Source organism: Oryza glaberrima, chromosome 4, assembly GCF_000147395.1.
Source record: "Oryza glaberrima chromosome 4, OglaRS2, whole genome shotgun sequence".
NCBI lineage: Eukaryota > Viridiplantae > Streptophyta > Magnoliopsida > Poales > Poaceae > Oryza > Oryza glaberrima.
The window spans coordinates 27,106,995-27,124,063 of NC_068329.1; the positions used below are offsets into that span (position 1 = coordinate 27,106,995).

Below are 17,069 nucleotides of genomic sequence, written 5' to 3' on the forward strand. Positions count from 1 at the left end.
ATGGTCGTTATTCAGCTGCATGTGATGAGATATGAGGAATTTTTTTGCTCATGTTTTCTTTCTAATTGTGTCGGATGTGTTTGTGCCTCAGTTTCTGCATTCTGAAGAGAAATTCAGGGAGATATACACACATGGTTTTACAGAAGAAAGATACAGGGGCACATGACACTTAATCTGATATGCATGCATTAGCTGATGTTTCATGTGTGTGTAGGACCAATTAGGGCTTAATTATAGCAGCAAACTAACAGTCATGTGAGAAGATATCAAGGTTTCAGATTATGCCTGGCAAACGTTAGATAGCTGCTCCATTTCTGAAAATGGCAGAGGTACTAATTATAACGACATATACAATAGTCGATATCTTTCGTCAGTACTATATATATGCTCTGCAAGATTAGCTCTCTGACAAAATGCTTTTTCATGGTCGAAAAGAAGTGCAAACATAAACCAAATGTGCTGATAGAGTCTTAAAGAAAAACTAAATGTGCTGATACCATTCATCCGACCAGATCGTTGGCCACATTTTGTGCGATCTTGCTGTCGTAAGGATGCCCAGCTAGCTAACCGCTCCTGTCAAATGCTGATGAACAGGTAGCACATGCAATTAGATAATGACGCGTCAGCGCTGTTGATACGATGGCTGCATGCAGAGGAGGAGATATATATGGATTAAGATCACAGATCACTCCTGCTGTCATTAGAATTCTGAGGTTTGATGAATTGCTTAATACTCCGATCCAAGCTATACTGAATATTACGTATACTGATCATGATCATGATCATAGCACACTCATGTATGGATGCAGACATAGTGGCCATACTGTCCAATCATCCGTATGACAGAGATCTATATATGCATCAAGGTTTTTAGGATCTTCACGTTTTGCTGTCTTGTCTGGCTGGCCCGTAGCTGATGCTCGTGTCCAGAAATAAGCAGGCAGAGAAACAGTTCGTCAGAATGGGCAGCATAGTATTTTTTTTTTCTCCAACGCGCGAAAACCTTACATGCTCGTATATATTAACAATTTAACAGAAGAAAAAACTTTTACAACTGCGACCAACTGACACAATCATAGGAGGTTATAAGGGAAAGGGGGAAAAATTAATCAGGCATGAAGCTAATATCAAAGGGCAAATTAATCTAGCTAGCTACTACAGCTAGCACCAGCATGAGCAAATATACAACAGGGTTACATTAACTGATCGATCAGCTAGCTCCCCTCATGGTGATCATAGAGATGACGACGAAGACGCAGTGTGGATCGATATGAAGGAGAGATCAGCTTGCAGCTGCAGCTATGCAAGCCACCGAGGCTTTCATCGGATGGCCTAATCAATCAAAGAAAAAGCTAAATTTTAAATTTTCAAACTTAATTTTGAGATTGATTTTGAGATATTTTCAACGTAACTTCTTTTTCAGCATTGACTTTTAAGTCACCAAGAACACATATATAAAAGTTTTATCTATAAATTTATTTTTATTTTCTAATAAGCCGTTAGAAAAAGGGCTTGACAGTTGTACGAGACGACGGCAACGGCACCGTACGCCGTCACGGCTGCGATATGAATCCACGGCAAGTGATCCGATGCACGCATGTGTTGCAGGGATGCAATTGCGGCAGTGCCTGCCTTGTGGTGGGGACGTGATGCTGTTGGATAATCGATGGATGGATCGAGCAGGCTGCAGGCAGATCGGCAGGCGGTGTCGTCGATGCGTCATGCACGGCCGGTCCGTCCATCGACATGCATGGAGATTGGAGTCGACAGCCGACAGGCAAGGCCATGACTTCAACCCCTCAGAGCACTCGCAATGGTAAAGTAATGTGCTCTTTATAAAACATGTACATCTCAGCAATAGACTCGATTAATAGTAAACCACCTTAATAGTATGTATACATTAGTATCTATAGCTCTCTCATGCATTGCCTCGTTTTTCTCTATAGACTATCTCTAAGTTAGGAGGTAGCTTTGCTCTCTTTCTTCATTTAATACCTTACAAGTAGGAAAATATGCTGACATTTATCTCTTGTAGAGAGTTTATATAGATAACCATTGTGGATGCCCTTAATGTATAACTCCGGGTTTCCTGGTATTCATCGTGCCAGTGGAGGAAGCAGATATATCTAACGTTACTATTACCGTAACTAACGTGTACAGTAGGCCCTATCCTTCTCGGCCTCATATGTTAACCATCACGTCAGAGAAAAGTTACATTAGAGGATCTAAATCCCCGATGAGTGGGTGTTTTAATTGCTCATATGTCTCACCAGTTATGTTTTCCTTTTGAGAAAAACAATGAAAATGTTGAGATTCATAACGTACGCACCCTCTCACCCTATAAAAACACACATGTAAACCTCATCCTTATGAGCACATTTAAAAAACTGGGCTAGCAAATCTTGAGATTAACAAATAAGTCACTACGTTGCTTACCACTGAAAAAAATAAATGCGAGTACCCGTATCAAATCTTACTTGGACTCGAATGGGTTGGTTCCACCATAAAAAATCTAATCAACTAAATCATAAGAAATCTAATCTGTTGAGCTACGCTCATCTCAAACATTTATTTTCTAACACCTAATATGCACAAACACACACAATATTACATGCGCTTATCAATATACCCTTAAAACACAGTAAAAAAAATACTACTTCCTCTGTTTTACAATGTAAGTCATTATAATATTTTCCACATTCATATTGATGTTAATGAATATGTATTCATTAACATTAATATGAATGTGGAAAATACTAGAATGACTTACATTGTAAAACGGAGGAAATAGCAACAAATACCCGATGTTACTAAAATACTATTAAAAGCTTTACATACGCATATATAATTTTTATGGTAATATACTAATGTCTATAAGCAATTTTCTCATCTTTTGAAAGTGCCCGTAGGGGAAAGATATGTGTATGTGTATTCATAGGGATAAGTGTGCGTAAGTTGTGAGCGTCTGCGCTGTAGTATGTTTCAAAAAATGTATTTTTAGAAGCATCCCAAAATATAATATTTTTGGACGGAGGTAGTGGAACAGCCCGACAGGTAGGTCCCACATGTCATGCCATTACGGGCTGGACCGGTTCACTTCCCTTCAAAAGCCCAAAAGCCCACTTATTTGTTTCTAAGGCCCATGGACAAGTAGGCCTGACCTGCCATCCCAAACCCCAAACCCCGCATTTCTCTTTCTCCAGCGGCAAGCACTCGACCTCGTCGGCGGCGATGACCCGCATCACCGCGCCGCCGCCGCCGTCCTCGCCGCCCTCATCCCCGCCTCCCCTCCGCCACTCCCCCGCTGCCCTGGGCACCCCGCGCTCCCGCCGCCGCCACTCGCCTTCCCCGTCCCTCGCGCTCACCCCGTCCTCCTCCGCCTCCGCCTCCGCCTCCGCCTCCGCCTCCACCTCGTCGAGGCCCAAGGTGCGGCCGTCGCCGAGGAGGGCCTACGCCGCGGCTCAGTGGGTGGCGCTCCCCTCTCACCCCGCATTCTCCCGCGGGGACGGCGGGGAGGGCCTCGGCGGCGGCGGTGGCGGCGCCGCGTGGGATGCGTCGGCGTCGCGGCTGTACGTGTGGGACCCTTCGGCGCGCGGCGTACACCGGATATGCGTGCGGGTTCGCGATGCGGAGGCGGGGAAGGACGGGGAGGATGTCGCCGTGGAAGCCGCCGTGCCTTCCGAGGTGAGGTCGTTTCCTCTTGTGGTTGTGTCAGTTCTCACTTGTAAAAGTGATGCAATTCCTTTCTAGACACTGAACTGGAGGCATTTGTATGAGTTTTCACGTTTGTGAATTAGGTCAACTTGCAATTCACTAACAAATGTTGTGCTAGTGAGTGCAAAAAATGGAATTCGTAGTGTCGCCTAGGGGGTTTGTAGTTTAAAATGTGTTGCAGGAAATAAACATATCGTGTCATGCTATTTTTGATACTGGAGGTAGTAATTAGTAGCTGATGTTGCCTATGCTGTCCAGATGTTGATGCCGGAGACTGATCTTGGTTACAAGGTCACTCATTTATCACTTAATACCGACGGTTCATCGCTACTACTTGCTGGATCACATAACATAAGTATTCTGTATGTGCATGAGAGGGTTTCTGAAGATGGTGATAAGGTCATATGCAGGTACATAAGTCCACTATAGCTTTATCTTATGTTATTAGTATTGTACTGGTATTTTTCCCGACCATCTTGCAATTATTTAAGCTGCAATAGGTTGTTGCATATATACATGCAGCATATTCATAGCCGTGAACACTAAGAGTAGGTTTCTCTGAGTACTCTTTATCATCAGGGTATTGAAGAACGCAACTCCAAAATTTTATTTCACCTTGCTCTTTAGATTTATGACCTGAATCATTATTTCTCTTCCTTTTTTTAATATCATTACTCATATCTTCTTTCTTTCATTGTATTGACTTGTACCTATGGACCTTACAACAGGACTGTGCCAGTTGCTTCTCAGATCTTACCTAGCAACAATGATGGCATCAAAGTACTGCAAACATCGTGGCACCCTTTTAGCAGTAGTCATTTTGGAGTCTTGACATCAGATGCTGTTTTCAGGTTTGATAAATGAGTATCGATGCTAGATGGAGGAATTCCACTTTATCTATGCTTCCTTGCTATTTATTGGATTTGATTGGAATGGAAATACGTCTTTTACATCCACACTTAAATTAATTGAAGACAACACTTGCTTTTAAAAATAATTCTTGCATGACCCTTTTATAGAAGTTTTGTTATTATTTCTGCAGGTTATTTGATCTGTCATTCGATTTAGAGCAACCAGAGCAGGAGTTCTATTTGCAACCAATTCTACCTGGCAAATGCCAGAATGCTTCATCAATTTGTCCAGTGGCATTCTCATATGGGAGTGATCATCTGTGGGATAGATTTTCGGTATGTTTCTTGAATATTGATCCCCTAAATATTGTAGAAGTCATCTGGAAAAAAAAAATAGTAAATGATCTACAGTGTCTTTATTAGCTGAAAACAAAACCAGAATGATTTTTCATCCGTTGGGGTTGTTTTGTAATTTAGCAAGCAATATCATAGCATAGTTAATATTAAACCACAAAATAGGATATTAGAGTCCTACCCGAATTAGCCTTATAGAATCTACTCCCTCCGTCCCACAAAAAACCAACCTAGGTGGGGATGGGACACCACCTAGGACAATGAATCTGGACATGAGCTTCGTTGTCCTAGGTGGTGTCCCATCCCCACCTAGGTTGCCTTTTTTTGGGACGGAGGGAGTACTTGTTTGCTTCACATATGGGATTAACCTTGTAGTTTCTTTATTTACATCTGTAGCAAGATTTAGGGTGTCACAAGTCATATTACTACATAAATGAACTTGGCAGCTGATTGCATGGTTTCTACGCCCAAACCCTTTTTTTCTGGAACATCTAATAATGTTTGTCCCCACTATTCATGAAAGAGTTACTGGAATACTTTTGATACTTTATGCATCACTTTCTTTCATGTCACCTTTTCAATTGGTTGTTTCGACATATGGAATACTTTTAGTAGTTTCGGCATACTTCGTATGTTTAATGGCTCATTTATGTGCTTAATTTCACATGTAAGCCTGTCCTTTTACAGGTTTTCATCTTATTCAGTGATGGTTCAATTTTTGTGCTCTGCCCCATTGTTCCATTTGGAAGGTAAGTATTGCATTTATTTCTGCCCTCCCCCACCCCTCTTTTCTCTCTATTGGGAAGAAGGCTTACAACAATTTGACAGCATGATGGTCCTAATTTGTTAAAACAAAAAAAATACTGTACTAATTTTGTTTATGGGAAATAAATTATGGTCCCTGCAGTTTCACACTTTCACTTTGTAGTCTTGTATTTATGAAATGCGACCTTAATGATATGATCATATGGTGCCCTTTCTTTATCTGCATATTGGTTTTGACTTTATTTTTTTTCCCTGTGATTCAGCGATTACAATAAGAAGCATATTCAAGAAATATATGAAGATGTTAATTCATTTGGATTGAAATCCTCAAACCAAAATGTTGTCACCAACTCACGTTTGGCAATTGCTTGGTTGGAAGCAACGTTTCCTGACTTGTCACGTCAGCCAGCTGATAATAGTGCATTGATGTCTAGAGCTCATCCATACGCATCATTAGATGATTCTCTAACTTTACAGGTCTGCTTCTATTTGACTTGGTGAAATATTGTTCGAACCAAAAGCTAGTGGACTATGCTAATGCAATGACCAGAGAAATGTGAATTTGGTGCTCATGCAGCTGGTCATAATCAATCCATTGTTTTTTAGTATATGAGATTTATTGTTTTGTAGGAGTTAGGAGCTGATTGGTTTGCGACCAGACATTTCCACAACTTGCATGTAGCGGCGGTGTCTACCGCAGACATGTACCGCATTCACATGTCTGCATGAAAACTTTTGTGCTAGTACGATTTGCTGCCACAGTTTGGAATTGGCAGTGCGCCCCAGGGTTCACCTTTCTGATCGAAAACCGCAAAAGCCGCTCGGTTTTCGTGAAACTGTTGGGGATTGGTTTGTGAAAATTGAGTGTTTTTAGATGGTTTTCATACGGAGTTGACCAAATTTGTCAGATTTTACCAGTTTTTGCTTAGTTTTTGGTAAACCGAAAGTGGTTTTCACCTTGAAAATGGAAATGTGAACCCTGGTGTGCACAAGATTTGCGCTTCATTGGCTCAAGAATGGCCATAATTACTATTGTACCCAGTTTTGGTCATGACCTAAACCATGGATTAAGTTGTCCAGATAGTTCCCATGTTTTTCTGGGCCAGTTCGCAATGGCTATGACAGAAAGAAAGGAAAACAAGAGACAGCACTAACTAAAACTTCTGTCTTACAAAATCATGTATGATTTTTTTGACCGGAAAACATTAGGGGAAGCTATTTGACTTTATTACTCTAGGTCTACAAAATTCTGTAAATTAGTTTCTGGTACTGAATATGGAATTTCTTGAATTAATAAACAACCGCAAATCTGGTACTTAAGATATTTTTTTATTACCATTTTTATTGTATTGTTGTAATGTATTGATGTAGTTTGTACTTTGTGAAAGAGAAATTATCAAAATACTAGACTAGCTTACTTGGTAACTTTTTGTAGAACTGGACAATCATTCTTGATATGACATCTGATAATCCAAACTATAGCTACCTATTGTCAATGTACATGTAACTATCTTCTACATTTTTGTCATTAGTAAATATGATTTGATTGATACTCCATGCAGGGACCTCTTTGTAGAGTTTGCGAAGAAAACAATGAACCTGAAAGCAAGAGCAACTCTTGTGAAGGCAAAGCTGTGGGTTTTGTGTATAGTTCTGTTGGCAAAGATTCCATTCTTGTAACTGCCTGGGGTAGTGGGCAACTCCAGATTGATGCTCTTGCTGATGAAATTCAACCACAGTGGAGCATAGGAATTCCTACCCGCCTTAATGTTGATTCACATGGGCAGATAAAGAGTGTTGCTATGATATGTGACTCTAATTCAGAAGATTCTTGGGCCATGCGATCGTATCGCCCGTCCAGTACGGGATCAAATGTGAAGAGTAATACTGATGCTGTCTGGATGGGGCATTCTCCTCCTTTGCTAAGACTCGCAATTGTAGATTTAGCACTAGCAAAAACTTCCAATGATAGCTCTTTATCATTGTTTCTAGATCCCCTTGTTCCAGAGAGATTTTATTGTGCCCATGGTGGGGGACTTGACATGGTCACACTGCACTTCCTGCCATTTTCATACCCTGAAATGGCATCCACTCCACCCTCTGTGCATCCTATCCTCACTACAGGAAACAATGAGGCAAATTCTCCCTTCCTTTCTGGTTTTGTTACCATAGCAGATGCATATGGCCATGTGCAGTTAGTCAGCATTACATGCCCAGGTGAGTGCTTTGTGGTGGAGATGAAGGGTTGGAAGGAACCAACGCCTCTTCAGCTTGACATAGACAGCAAGAGCATTAAGGACGTGGAATCTTTTACAACTGGAATGATCAGTAAAGAGCTCATCGCAGGTCCAGATCCACCCATAGTTCCATCTTCATCAAGCTTGAGGTCATTGACCCCTGACTCTATTGAAGGAAAATCCACTCTTCATCACTATATTAAAGTTTTCCATGAGTACTACGTGGAGTATGGGCATAAGGTAAGAAACTGTCACCATGATACTTTGCATATAACTCTTATCATATTCACATATTTCCAGACCTCAGAACATGTCATTTGTCATTGTTGGTGAATGGTTAGCGGCAACTAGAATTAATAGGACCTGCAGATGCCCAAATCCCCAAACCTATTAGCTATAAATGTACCATCACTAATCAGATGAGAATAAATGGGAGTATAGGCAAACATAATGATCAAGATATTATTTTAATGATTCTTAGGTTTTCATTGAGCTCAAGGAACATGGGGATTACCTGAAGACAGAAATTGAGGACAAGCAGAAACGCTTGCAAGCAGTGAAGCAATCACTTCTATCCATAGAAGCCAAAGACCAAGATATAAACAACCGGATAAATCGGGCCTTTAAGGTATACAATTTGTTAGAAAAACGCATCGAGGGCTTCAAGATACTTCCTGCGGCAAACAAGAAACCATTGTCACAAGCAGAGCAGGAGTTCAAAGCACAGCTAGGTCTGTAGTTGAGAAAGGTGATCTTTAAACTCTTCGAAACAGTTTCATTTGCTAACATTATTTGGATCCGCCTTTTCTTTTTTGCAGATAGGTTTGCAGATGTGGAGCTGGATGCGTTGCGCTCTTCAATCACTGCTCTGAGTGCGAGGATGAAACGATTTGCTCACCCGGCCATTGGCAGTGCGGCTGGTACAGGAATGTCAACATGGCAGACACCAAAGGTCGGACGAAGCCATGTTTCGGACTCCCAGATGTCGTTACTAAAATCTTCGCTTGAGAAGCTCTCTCTCCTTAATGAGGAGAACAATGTAAAGCTGAGGCTCATTGAGCATGAACTCAAGAACCAGGAGCAATAGGTGATGTCTTGTTCATACCATTGTGGCGGATTGTAGCTACAATTCTCAACACTGACAAGTTTTTTTTTCTTTTGGCAGGTCTTTCAGAACAACTGTGTATTACAAGTCCTCACAGATTCTGATTTCTCGAGCTTGTTATCGCCCTTTTGAATCAAATCGCTACCAGTCCACTGTCTACTGTGGGTGTGTGTGCAGAGTGCAACTTCAGGTGTTACTCTGCAAGGGGACGGCATCATGAACAAGCCTGTTAACACTCGAAGCGCGTATCAGCGTGAAGGAAATCATGTAACGCTACTTACAATGACCACCAGCATGTGTATCCAATAGCGGTTTTGATAATAACTTGCCCACTGTAGTAGTTTCTCATCCTGGGGATTATGGGCGTATTTAAGTCTTGATTTCTTCGTGCTTCACTGAATTTGCACGGTCAGAGGTCCAAACCGAACTTCAAAGCTGACGAGGTTGAGAATGTTGCTCGGTCTTGATTATCAACATGGCTGCATGATGTTACCAGCTTGTCTGCTTTGACGATGTAAACCAGTTGGGAGAGTTCTGTGCGCTAATTTGCTTGCGTCTCGTGGTATGGTTTTTCAGTTGGCTATATTTTGATTCATGGCCACCAATATTAGTTCTTACGATACTGTTTGTTCCGGCAAATCTTCTGCTTTAGTAACTACTCCCTCCATCCTTAAAAAAACTCAAACTACCCTCTTAGTACAATGAATCTAGACCACCCATAAATCTAGTTTTTTTTTTTGGGGGACCGAGGGGTAACTGGCAATAACAGTTTTAAAATGTTACCCCAACATCCCCGGAGTAATCACTGAACAAGAATAGGGATGGAAGGCAACACTGTTGCATTGCTTAGAAGCTAATGCTCACTGATTTCGTTTTCTAACCACAAAACTCCTGTAACAGAGAAACCGCAGAGCTAAATGTTTCTACCTGAACATTAATCTTCCCCAAAACAAGAATACGAATATACGATGAATAAGAAAGCACGCTCATCTTCTCTGAACCTTCTGACGCGGCAGCTCGGTGTTCGCTAGCTATGGCGCCTTCCTCGCTGGCTTTGCAAGCAACCAATGGTGAAAGGAGGAAGGAAGGCGAAAGGGTGTGTTTTGCAACAAATGGTAAGCAGATCGCAACCGAAGATTGCAACAAAGCAAAGACGTGCTCAAATCTTAATGACACCTTAGCGTTGGAGAACAATGCAATACAAGCATGACACCTTAGCGTTGGAGAATAATGCAATACAAGCATTTCAAGTTCTGATACCTTAGCGTTGGAAAACGATGGAATACAAGCATTGCAAGTTCAAAGCATCACAGGACGCGATGCAGGTTGCGGCTTGCGCTGCCAGTCGATACCCCAACTCAAAAGACCCATCGTATAATCTGCATCAAAGTTCTCTACGGACGATTCATCAGTTATTTTTTTTCCAGCAACAAATTTCCGCGCATTACATACTCAAAAAAGAATAAGCAACGTATACAGTAGGAAAGAAAGGATTTGCGAGTCCAGATCTCTATTACAAGCCTCCTACATTTCTACCATCACGAGGTGTACTCGAAAGGTTGTGGTGGCTGCGGCTCGTCGTCGACAGCCATGGCAGATGAGGCCTGTTGGCCTGTGGCAGCAGCGGCGCTACCAGTGGTCGCAGTCACAGTTGAGGGGGCATCGGTGAGTGCGAGTACCTCCGCCTCGGTTGGCTGCATGTCCTGGAGGAGGATGAATCCAGATGGAGCAGGTTTCACCGGGACATATCGGCTGCCCTCGATAAACTTGATGAACTTCTCTTGGGTAGGGATGACGCGTGCTGGGTTTGTGAGGATCTGGAAGGTTGGTTCGGGTTCAGGAGCCTTCTTCTCCGCCGCGTTATCAACCTGGGAACAAATGAAGTTGGTTATGTGCTGAACAGCAGAAGAGTTGACTCTGGATCAACAAATCCCCACAACCAGAAAGCGGGCAGCAGAGTAGAAGCTGCTGCTTTCTGCAAAGTTTGTTATCTTGGATTCAAACACAATAGGTAAAAGATTAAAACCAAAGAGTTATACTAAACCCAATCATTAGAAATTTTGAATTATAGCTATCATTACCTGCATTGCATCGGCATCCTTCTCCTGAGTTTTGGTGGCCTTGCTTGAACTAGAGCCAGAAGCATCTTCGGTTGCTTTCTCCTGGTTAGCTTTGCTTTCTGCATCCTTCTTTGCCCTAGATTTCGCCTTGGCGTATGTTGACAAAATGGCTGTCGGCAGTTTGACAGCTGAAGTCGTAGTCTGTTGCGTTGTCGGTTTGGGATACTCAAAGAGGGATGGTTTAGCATGTGACAAGAACTCAAACTTTGGTACTTTAAGATCGGAGTTGAGTCCAATGAAGGCTGTTGGCGAGAAGGCCAAGCTAATAAAATACAGGAGAGGATACCAGTACCAGAACTGACTGAAAACAGCAAGGCCAACCACAGCAGTAAGCTTGTCGTGCTTGTTCCTTGAGAGAAGTTTGATTGTGACATTCCTGCCACCAGCATCTAGAATACCAGAAGCCAGTATGGCACCCATTTTGCTCATGGTGTCCTCATGTTTGTCAAGAATGATCTTTTCCAATTGACGCCTGAATGTTCCAACACGAGAATCAAAGGATTCATTAGTCTGAATCATGACCATCGCCATAGCAATGAGAGCTCCCTGGCGAACAAAGTCAACAACATCTGATGTGAGAGGCTCCAACAAGGAAATTGCATCACTTAATCCACTTCCCGCGCATGATATCCCAACAGCTAAAGCAGCACCATAACGGACATGTGGGTTGTATGATTCAGAGAGCAGGGACACAATTCTAGGAGTCTGCATAATCACAAAAAAGAAGTGAGTTGTGGATCAACGCTATCAGTGTTTGTTTATTCTAACAATTAGCTGGAAATATTATGAAGAGATGCTGCTTGATCAAACACATAATACGTTAAAGCATGTTCACAGCACAAATCAAATTTAATGAAGGCGAATCATCAAATTAAATGAAGACATAAAAAGTACACCATTTGATAGTGCACATACCTGCTCAGGTTCATTGTATAGAACAAATCCAAGAGCCATAACTGCAGTCCTCCGAACATCGTCACTGACGTCTGATACAGCAAAATGCAGCAGCTGGTGTATGGCTTTGTTATTTGCAGTTCCCCTGTAGGCTAGAGCCAATGCATACATGCCACCGTAACGTAATATGGGATCTTGATCCCTTGTCATTTGTTCAATCAGGGTGTCAGCTTCCTCTTCCCTGCCATAAACTGTCAACGCAATGCCAAGTGACAAACCCCTGGAAAGAGAGAGATGTCAGAACAAGAGCATAACACAATATAAGAAATTACCATGACAGTAATCAAACAACACTGACCTAATAATCTTTTCATGCTGTGTATCATGAGCATAAGCAAGCATCTCACTGGCCTTCTCACTGGCTGTCCCAACCATAAGCAAGCCCATTCCAATACCAGCTGCTTCACCAGCCACAGCACTGTCCGTGTAAAGAACATTTTTTATGTCCTCATATATCTCCTCATCTGCTGTTCCCAAAGCTGCAAGCCCAAGGCCCAAACAGGCTCCGTGCTGGATCACCTATATAATTTGCTTAGAAGTAAGCAAAATATGCATGACATGAATGACATGAGATTAAAAAGACAGGAAAGGAATAAAAGGACACCTCAGCACTGGTATTGCGAAGGCTTTCACGAAGGAATTGTTTGATCCCTTCACCATGGTTAGCATGAATCAAACCCAGGGCATATAGGGCACCTCCTTCTGAGTATGGACTACCACCACCAACGGCACCACTTTGAGGTAGGTAGGGGGCCATCAAAGCTCGCCCTTGTTGAAGATGGCCTCTGTGAATGACACCTAGTCCAGCGGTTGCACTGAATTTAGCCCAATTGGTTGCCCTGCTTAACCACTCCTGCAAGAACCAACATGAGACAAGAACAGGACAAAGGCCAAAATGTTGCATAACAGTAAGACAACAAATAGAAACTAAATGTACCAGATTCTCTCTTAGGAAGGTGTCTACAGTTGTTCCAGCATGCATGATTGCATTGGCACATATTGTTGCACTGTGGCAAACACTGTTCCTCATTTCCACAGCCTGCTTTATTGTTTTCAAAATTAAAAGATCCGACCTGTTGAGACAAACAAGTTGCATCAAATCAGCACCAGGCATGGAAATTTGCAAGACTGGTTATCAACGGTTAGCAAGTACTCCCTCCGTTTCACAATGTAAGTCATTCTAGCATTTCCCATATTCATATTGATGTTAATGAATCTAGACATATATATCTATCTAGATTCATTACCATCAATATGAATGTGGGAAATGCTAGAATGACTTACATTGTGAAACGGAGGAAGTAAATAGTACGCTCAGTTAGCAAGTAATAGTCAGCTCACCTATTGTGGCTATACAAAAATTGCAGTGTCAACTGGATAGATGTCTCCCCTGACAGTATTCCTTTTATTTTCGCAAGCCTATCAGCACGTGCTACCTCATTTGGATCTACTGTGTGAGAACTACCATTTGGTGTAGCTGTGTCATCTCTCATCTGAACATCCCCAGCTGGTTCTGTGCTGCCCGTACCCACATTAGCAGCTTGATCATCCGGTAAAGCCGATCCACTATCAGGGTTAGACTCAGGAGTTTGTGAAGCCAGACGATTCCTCACATTCAAAAGGAAAGCTTGATTTTCATTTTCAACGAGATCAAAGGCAATTTGGTACGCAAGGAGAGCATCATCCTGGATATTAACATATAATCTTTAGTAAGTTAAACTGACATTTAAGTAATGCCATTTAAAAGAGTAAAGAGACCCATACCTTGCTTCCAGAAAGCAGCTTGTCCAATATGTTTGCCACAGTTTCAGGCTCGCCCAAGAACATTAAGCATTGGCAAATACTCAGGTAATCTGGATGTGGCAATGTTTGGTATATCTTAACAAGACAGCGAAGAACCTGTAAAGACAGTATATTGGAGATCTGGTCAGTTGGAATATATTTTAGTTTTTTTAGCAGTACTTGTTGTATGCTAAATTGGGATTCCACCTCTAAAATGATAATTATATTCCAACCTGACAGAAGTAAACTAAGAGCAGAGAATTTGATGTTCCATGACCCTACCTCAAATCGATATTCACGGTGGTTAACATATTGATGGGAAAGGTTGATACAATACGAAAGAGCCCCATGAATATTGTCACATCGAACAATCGCCGACTCCAGTTTGTCAAGTCTCCTGCATTCAACAGCCATTCCCATGGCCTGCTGATATTTACCGTCAAGAATACACCTGCAATAAAGAATAATCAACAGAATATCAGATAATGTAAACAATAGGTGAATGATCCATCTCATATGCTGACATATCAACAATAAGAGGATTTTATCATACTTCTCCAGCATTCTCTCCACTATGGCCTCTAATCTGGGGTCCACATTTTCTTCCTCCTCGGCGCCTTTAGAAGCTTTCGTCCTGAAACTGGCATACTCGTCCAATGCTTTTGCTGAAGATAGAAAAATCAGGAATTCATCGTGGTGAGTAGATGACAAAGAAATATTAGTATGGAAGCAAACATCCTAATGGTTGAGAACATCAGACAACTCCTCACCTAAAAGAGCATGAGCATAATCAGAATCCTCGGAAATGTCAAACAGAGGCCCAGCACCAAGTGCATAGGACAGTGCATCGTTTAGCTCCCCAAGGTAGTAAAATACCTGTGTGATATACAACAAAAATCAGTAAACGAGATAAAAAGCTCGTTAAAAATGTATACATAATTATGTACGGAGTGCTACCTTAGAAACAACAAGTGCAGCGAGCTGCCTTTGTTCAAAATCCTCGTCTTCATACAGGCTCTCACTGCAAAGAAAAAGGAACAGTAGAAACAGATTATAAAAGCTCCATGATGTAACTTTTTTATATTTTCTCAACATACCAAGTACTCCTTTTCCTTCCTCATCATTTAGCATGTTCATGATTTTTCAAATATTTAAACTTTGTAGATTTTGACCAGCAGTTAGCAAGTTTAGTAAATAAAAATTATACCATTATATTCATACTTCAAAGTCCTTTCACATCATACTGATTTTGTAGGTACTAGCTACTAACAAATATATTTTATAAATAAAAATTGTATGAAGCTTCGCTTCACAAAATAGACCAAGCTAGAACAGTTTCATAAAGAACATAAAGATAAACACACTAGCTGTCAAAACCACAAATAATACACCAGTAACAACTAGCTGTCAAAACTTATACTGCAACTGAACTATCTGTTCCACCTCAACAGAACCACATTGGCCCCCAATAGAAATAAATTTTGACAGAAAAGAATAAAGCAGGCAATTTTTTCCTTGCTATATGTTAAAACAATCCCTATAGTTCCAATTAACTCATACGATTTCACTTAGTACACATAAAAAGAACAATAGTCGCAGAATCAGAAACCTTTGGAACCCTGAATGTTTAAACCCTTTGGATTTATCATTCCTCCTCAGTTAAAACCAACTGCTGTTCAATACAACAGCTAGTCCTAAGAGAAAAATGTTCAGAATTTTACACTGGGGTACCAATTCAAACATACGGATGACCAGCAAGAAAAATGTGAATTGCACTCCAAATCTTATAGATTAGTAAGGTATAACAGCACAGAGCCGCGCATTAAACTACCGAATTCCCTAAGTTTACAGGTCAGAACAAAACCTAACCTACTGTTTCCAATTGCAGATCGAACCGAACCGAGTCCAAGCTAGCGAATCACGCAACATCAGCTGCAACTAGGGAAACTTCCCCTCCACGATACTCATCAATCGGGCAATCGAATCAACACACCAACAAGCCTAGGCGTAGCCACGGCACCGGGACGGATCGAACAGCTACAGCCTCCACAACGGCGGCCGAGGCCGAGGCCGAGGCGGCGGAAACTAGGTAGGGCGGGGGGAAACCCAAGGGAGAGATGGCGGGGGAGCGGTTGGGAGAGGGGGCGCTCACATGGTGGGGATGCTGGTGGAGATCTCCGGGTAGAAGAGGTGCACGACGGAGTTGAGGCTGGCGAGCGCGTGCAGCTTGAGCTCCTCCGCCGGCTCCTGCAGCATCGCGAGGATGCCGCTCGCGGAGCTCACCGTGGCCACCGCCGCCGCCGCCATGGCCGCCTCCGCCGCCGCCGCCGAAGAGGTGGGAAGTGACGAGGGTTTGGTTTTTTTTTTGGTTTTGGGTGTCGCGAGTTGGCTTCGAGACGAGGGCGACGATGCGAGAAGGGAATCAAGTGCGGGAGGAGCTCTACGCAAATATAGAGATGGAGCGAGGGGTAAATCGTAAAGGTAATAATCACACCCTGATTTTCCCCCTCTGACTCGGATAAGGAGCGATTTGATTAAATAAAATAGTATACTAGATTTTTGCGAATTAATGCTGATTAATCGCAATTTAGCATTGGTAATCGACACGAAGAACATTAGTACATGCCAGTAATTAATTAGCCTATCAACCATCATCAATGGCTCAAAACTAAAAAAATACGGCGGTGCAAGTTTAATTTGCAAAATGAAATGATTCATCAGGAAATAATTAATTAAGTTTTAATTTTAATTTTTGTATAGGTAAATATGATTTTTATAACTTTTCTATGAATATTTTTATATAAACCATATCGTTTAGTAGTTTGGAAAAAATACTCCTAATAAGAAATAAGAACAACAAAGTAAATATTAAAAAAAATAACCAATTGTACGGACCCTTTACCCTTACTTAATACTCTCTCCGTATCATTTCAAGTGCAACCATAAGTTTTTCGCCCAGTTTTAATTGTCCGTCTTATTTGAAATTTTTTATAATTAATATTTTTGTTATTATGAGATGATAAAATATGAATAGTATTTTACTCGTAATTTATGTTTTTAATTTTTTTTAAATAAGACAGACAGTTAAAGTTTGACATGAAAAACCATGGCTGCAATGGGTTGAGGCTGTCAAAGAGTTTATTGGAAATGACAAAGGACCTTAGTTTAATATTTAACAAATGTAGTC

The 17,069-nt window shown here is 41.6% G+C and overlaps 2 protein-coding genes across 3 annotated transcripts; one reads left to right on the forward strand and one right to left on the reverse strand.

The window, feature by feature from the left end:
• The first annotated feature begins 3,181 nt into the window (after window positions 1–3,181).
• LOC127772199 (nuclear pore complex protein NUP88) lies at window positions 3,182–9,584 on the forward strand. The gene is made up of 10 exons (XM_052298205.1): window positions 3,182–3,684; window positions 3,973–4,124; window positions 4,443–4,565; window positions 4,757–4,901; window positions 5,607–5,668; window positions 5,948–6,161; window positions 7,247–8,161; window positions 8,403–8,652; window positions 8,740–9,008; window positions 9,087–9,584. The coding sequence occupies exons 1-9, from the start codon at window positions 3,232–3,234 to the stop codon at window positions 9,006–9,008; spliced, it is 2,583 nt and encodes an 860-aa protein (XP_052154165.1). The 5' UTR covers window positions 3,182–3,231; the 3' UTR covers window positions 9,087–9,584.
• Window positions 9,585–10,375: 791 nt separating this feature from the next.
• Window positions 10,376–16,288, reverse strand: LOC127772198 (26S proteasome non-ATPase regulatory subunit 1 homolog A-like). Of its 2 annotated transcripts, XM_052298204.1 has the most exons (13): window positions 16,035–16,287; window positions 14,840–14,903; window positions 14,653–14,758; window positions 14,436–14,547; window positions 14,165–14,333; window positions 13,865–13,999; window positions 13,442–13,785; window positions 13,038–13,173; window positions 12,705–12,953; window positions 12,399–12,619; window positions 12,062–12,320; window positions 11,108–11,851; window positions 10,376–10,894 (listed from the first exon to the last, which is right to left on the reverse strand). In XM_052298204.1, exons 1-13 carry the CDS (start codon window positions 16,187–16,189, stop codon window positions 10,565–10,567), a joined length of 3,024 nt encoding a protein of 1,007 aa, XP_052154164.1. In that variant the 5' UTR covers window positions 16,190–16,287; the 3' UTR covers window positions 10,376–10,564. The 2 variants fall into 2 exon arrangements, with proteins under 2 accessions (XP_052154164.1, XP_052154163.1); XM_052298203.1 differs by having other exon boundaries at window positions 14,165–14,547; window positions 16,035–16,288.
• Window positions 16,289–17,069: the final 781 nt, after the last annotated feature.

Bases quoted from the DNA above. Each gene is read 5' to 3' on its own strand.
- LOC127772199 (XM_052298205.1), top strand. From the start codon at position 3,232: ATGACCCGCATCACCGCGCCGCCGCCGCCGTCCTCGCCGCCCTCATCC. The intron at 5,669-5,947 runs GTAAGTATTGCA...CCTGTGATTCAG, and splicing joins CCCATTGTTCCATTTGGAAG to CGATTACAATAAGAAGCATA. The intron at 6,162-7,246 runs GTCTGCTTCTAT...TACTCCATGCAG, and splicing joins ATGATTCTCTAACTTTACAG to GGACCTCTTTGTAGAGTTTG.
- LOC127772198 (XM_052298203.1), bottom strand. From the start codon at position 16,189: ATGGCGGCGGCGGCGGTGGCCACGGTGAGCTCCGCGAGCGGCATCCTC. The intron at 14,548-14,652 runs GTGAGGAGTTGT...TTCTATCTTCAG, and splicing joins TTATGCTCATGCTCTTTTAG to CAAAAGCATTGGACGAGTAT. The intron at 14,000-14,164 runs GTAGGGTCATGG...CTGTCTTTACAG, and splicing joins ACCGTGAATATCGATTTGAG to GTTCTTCGCTGTCTTGTTAA.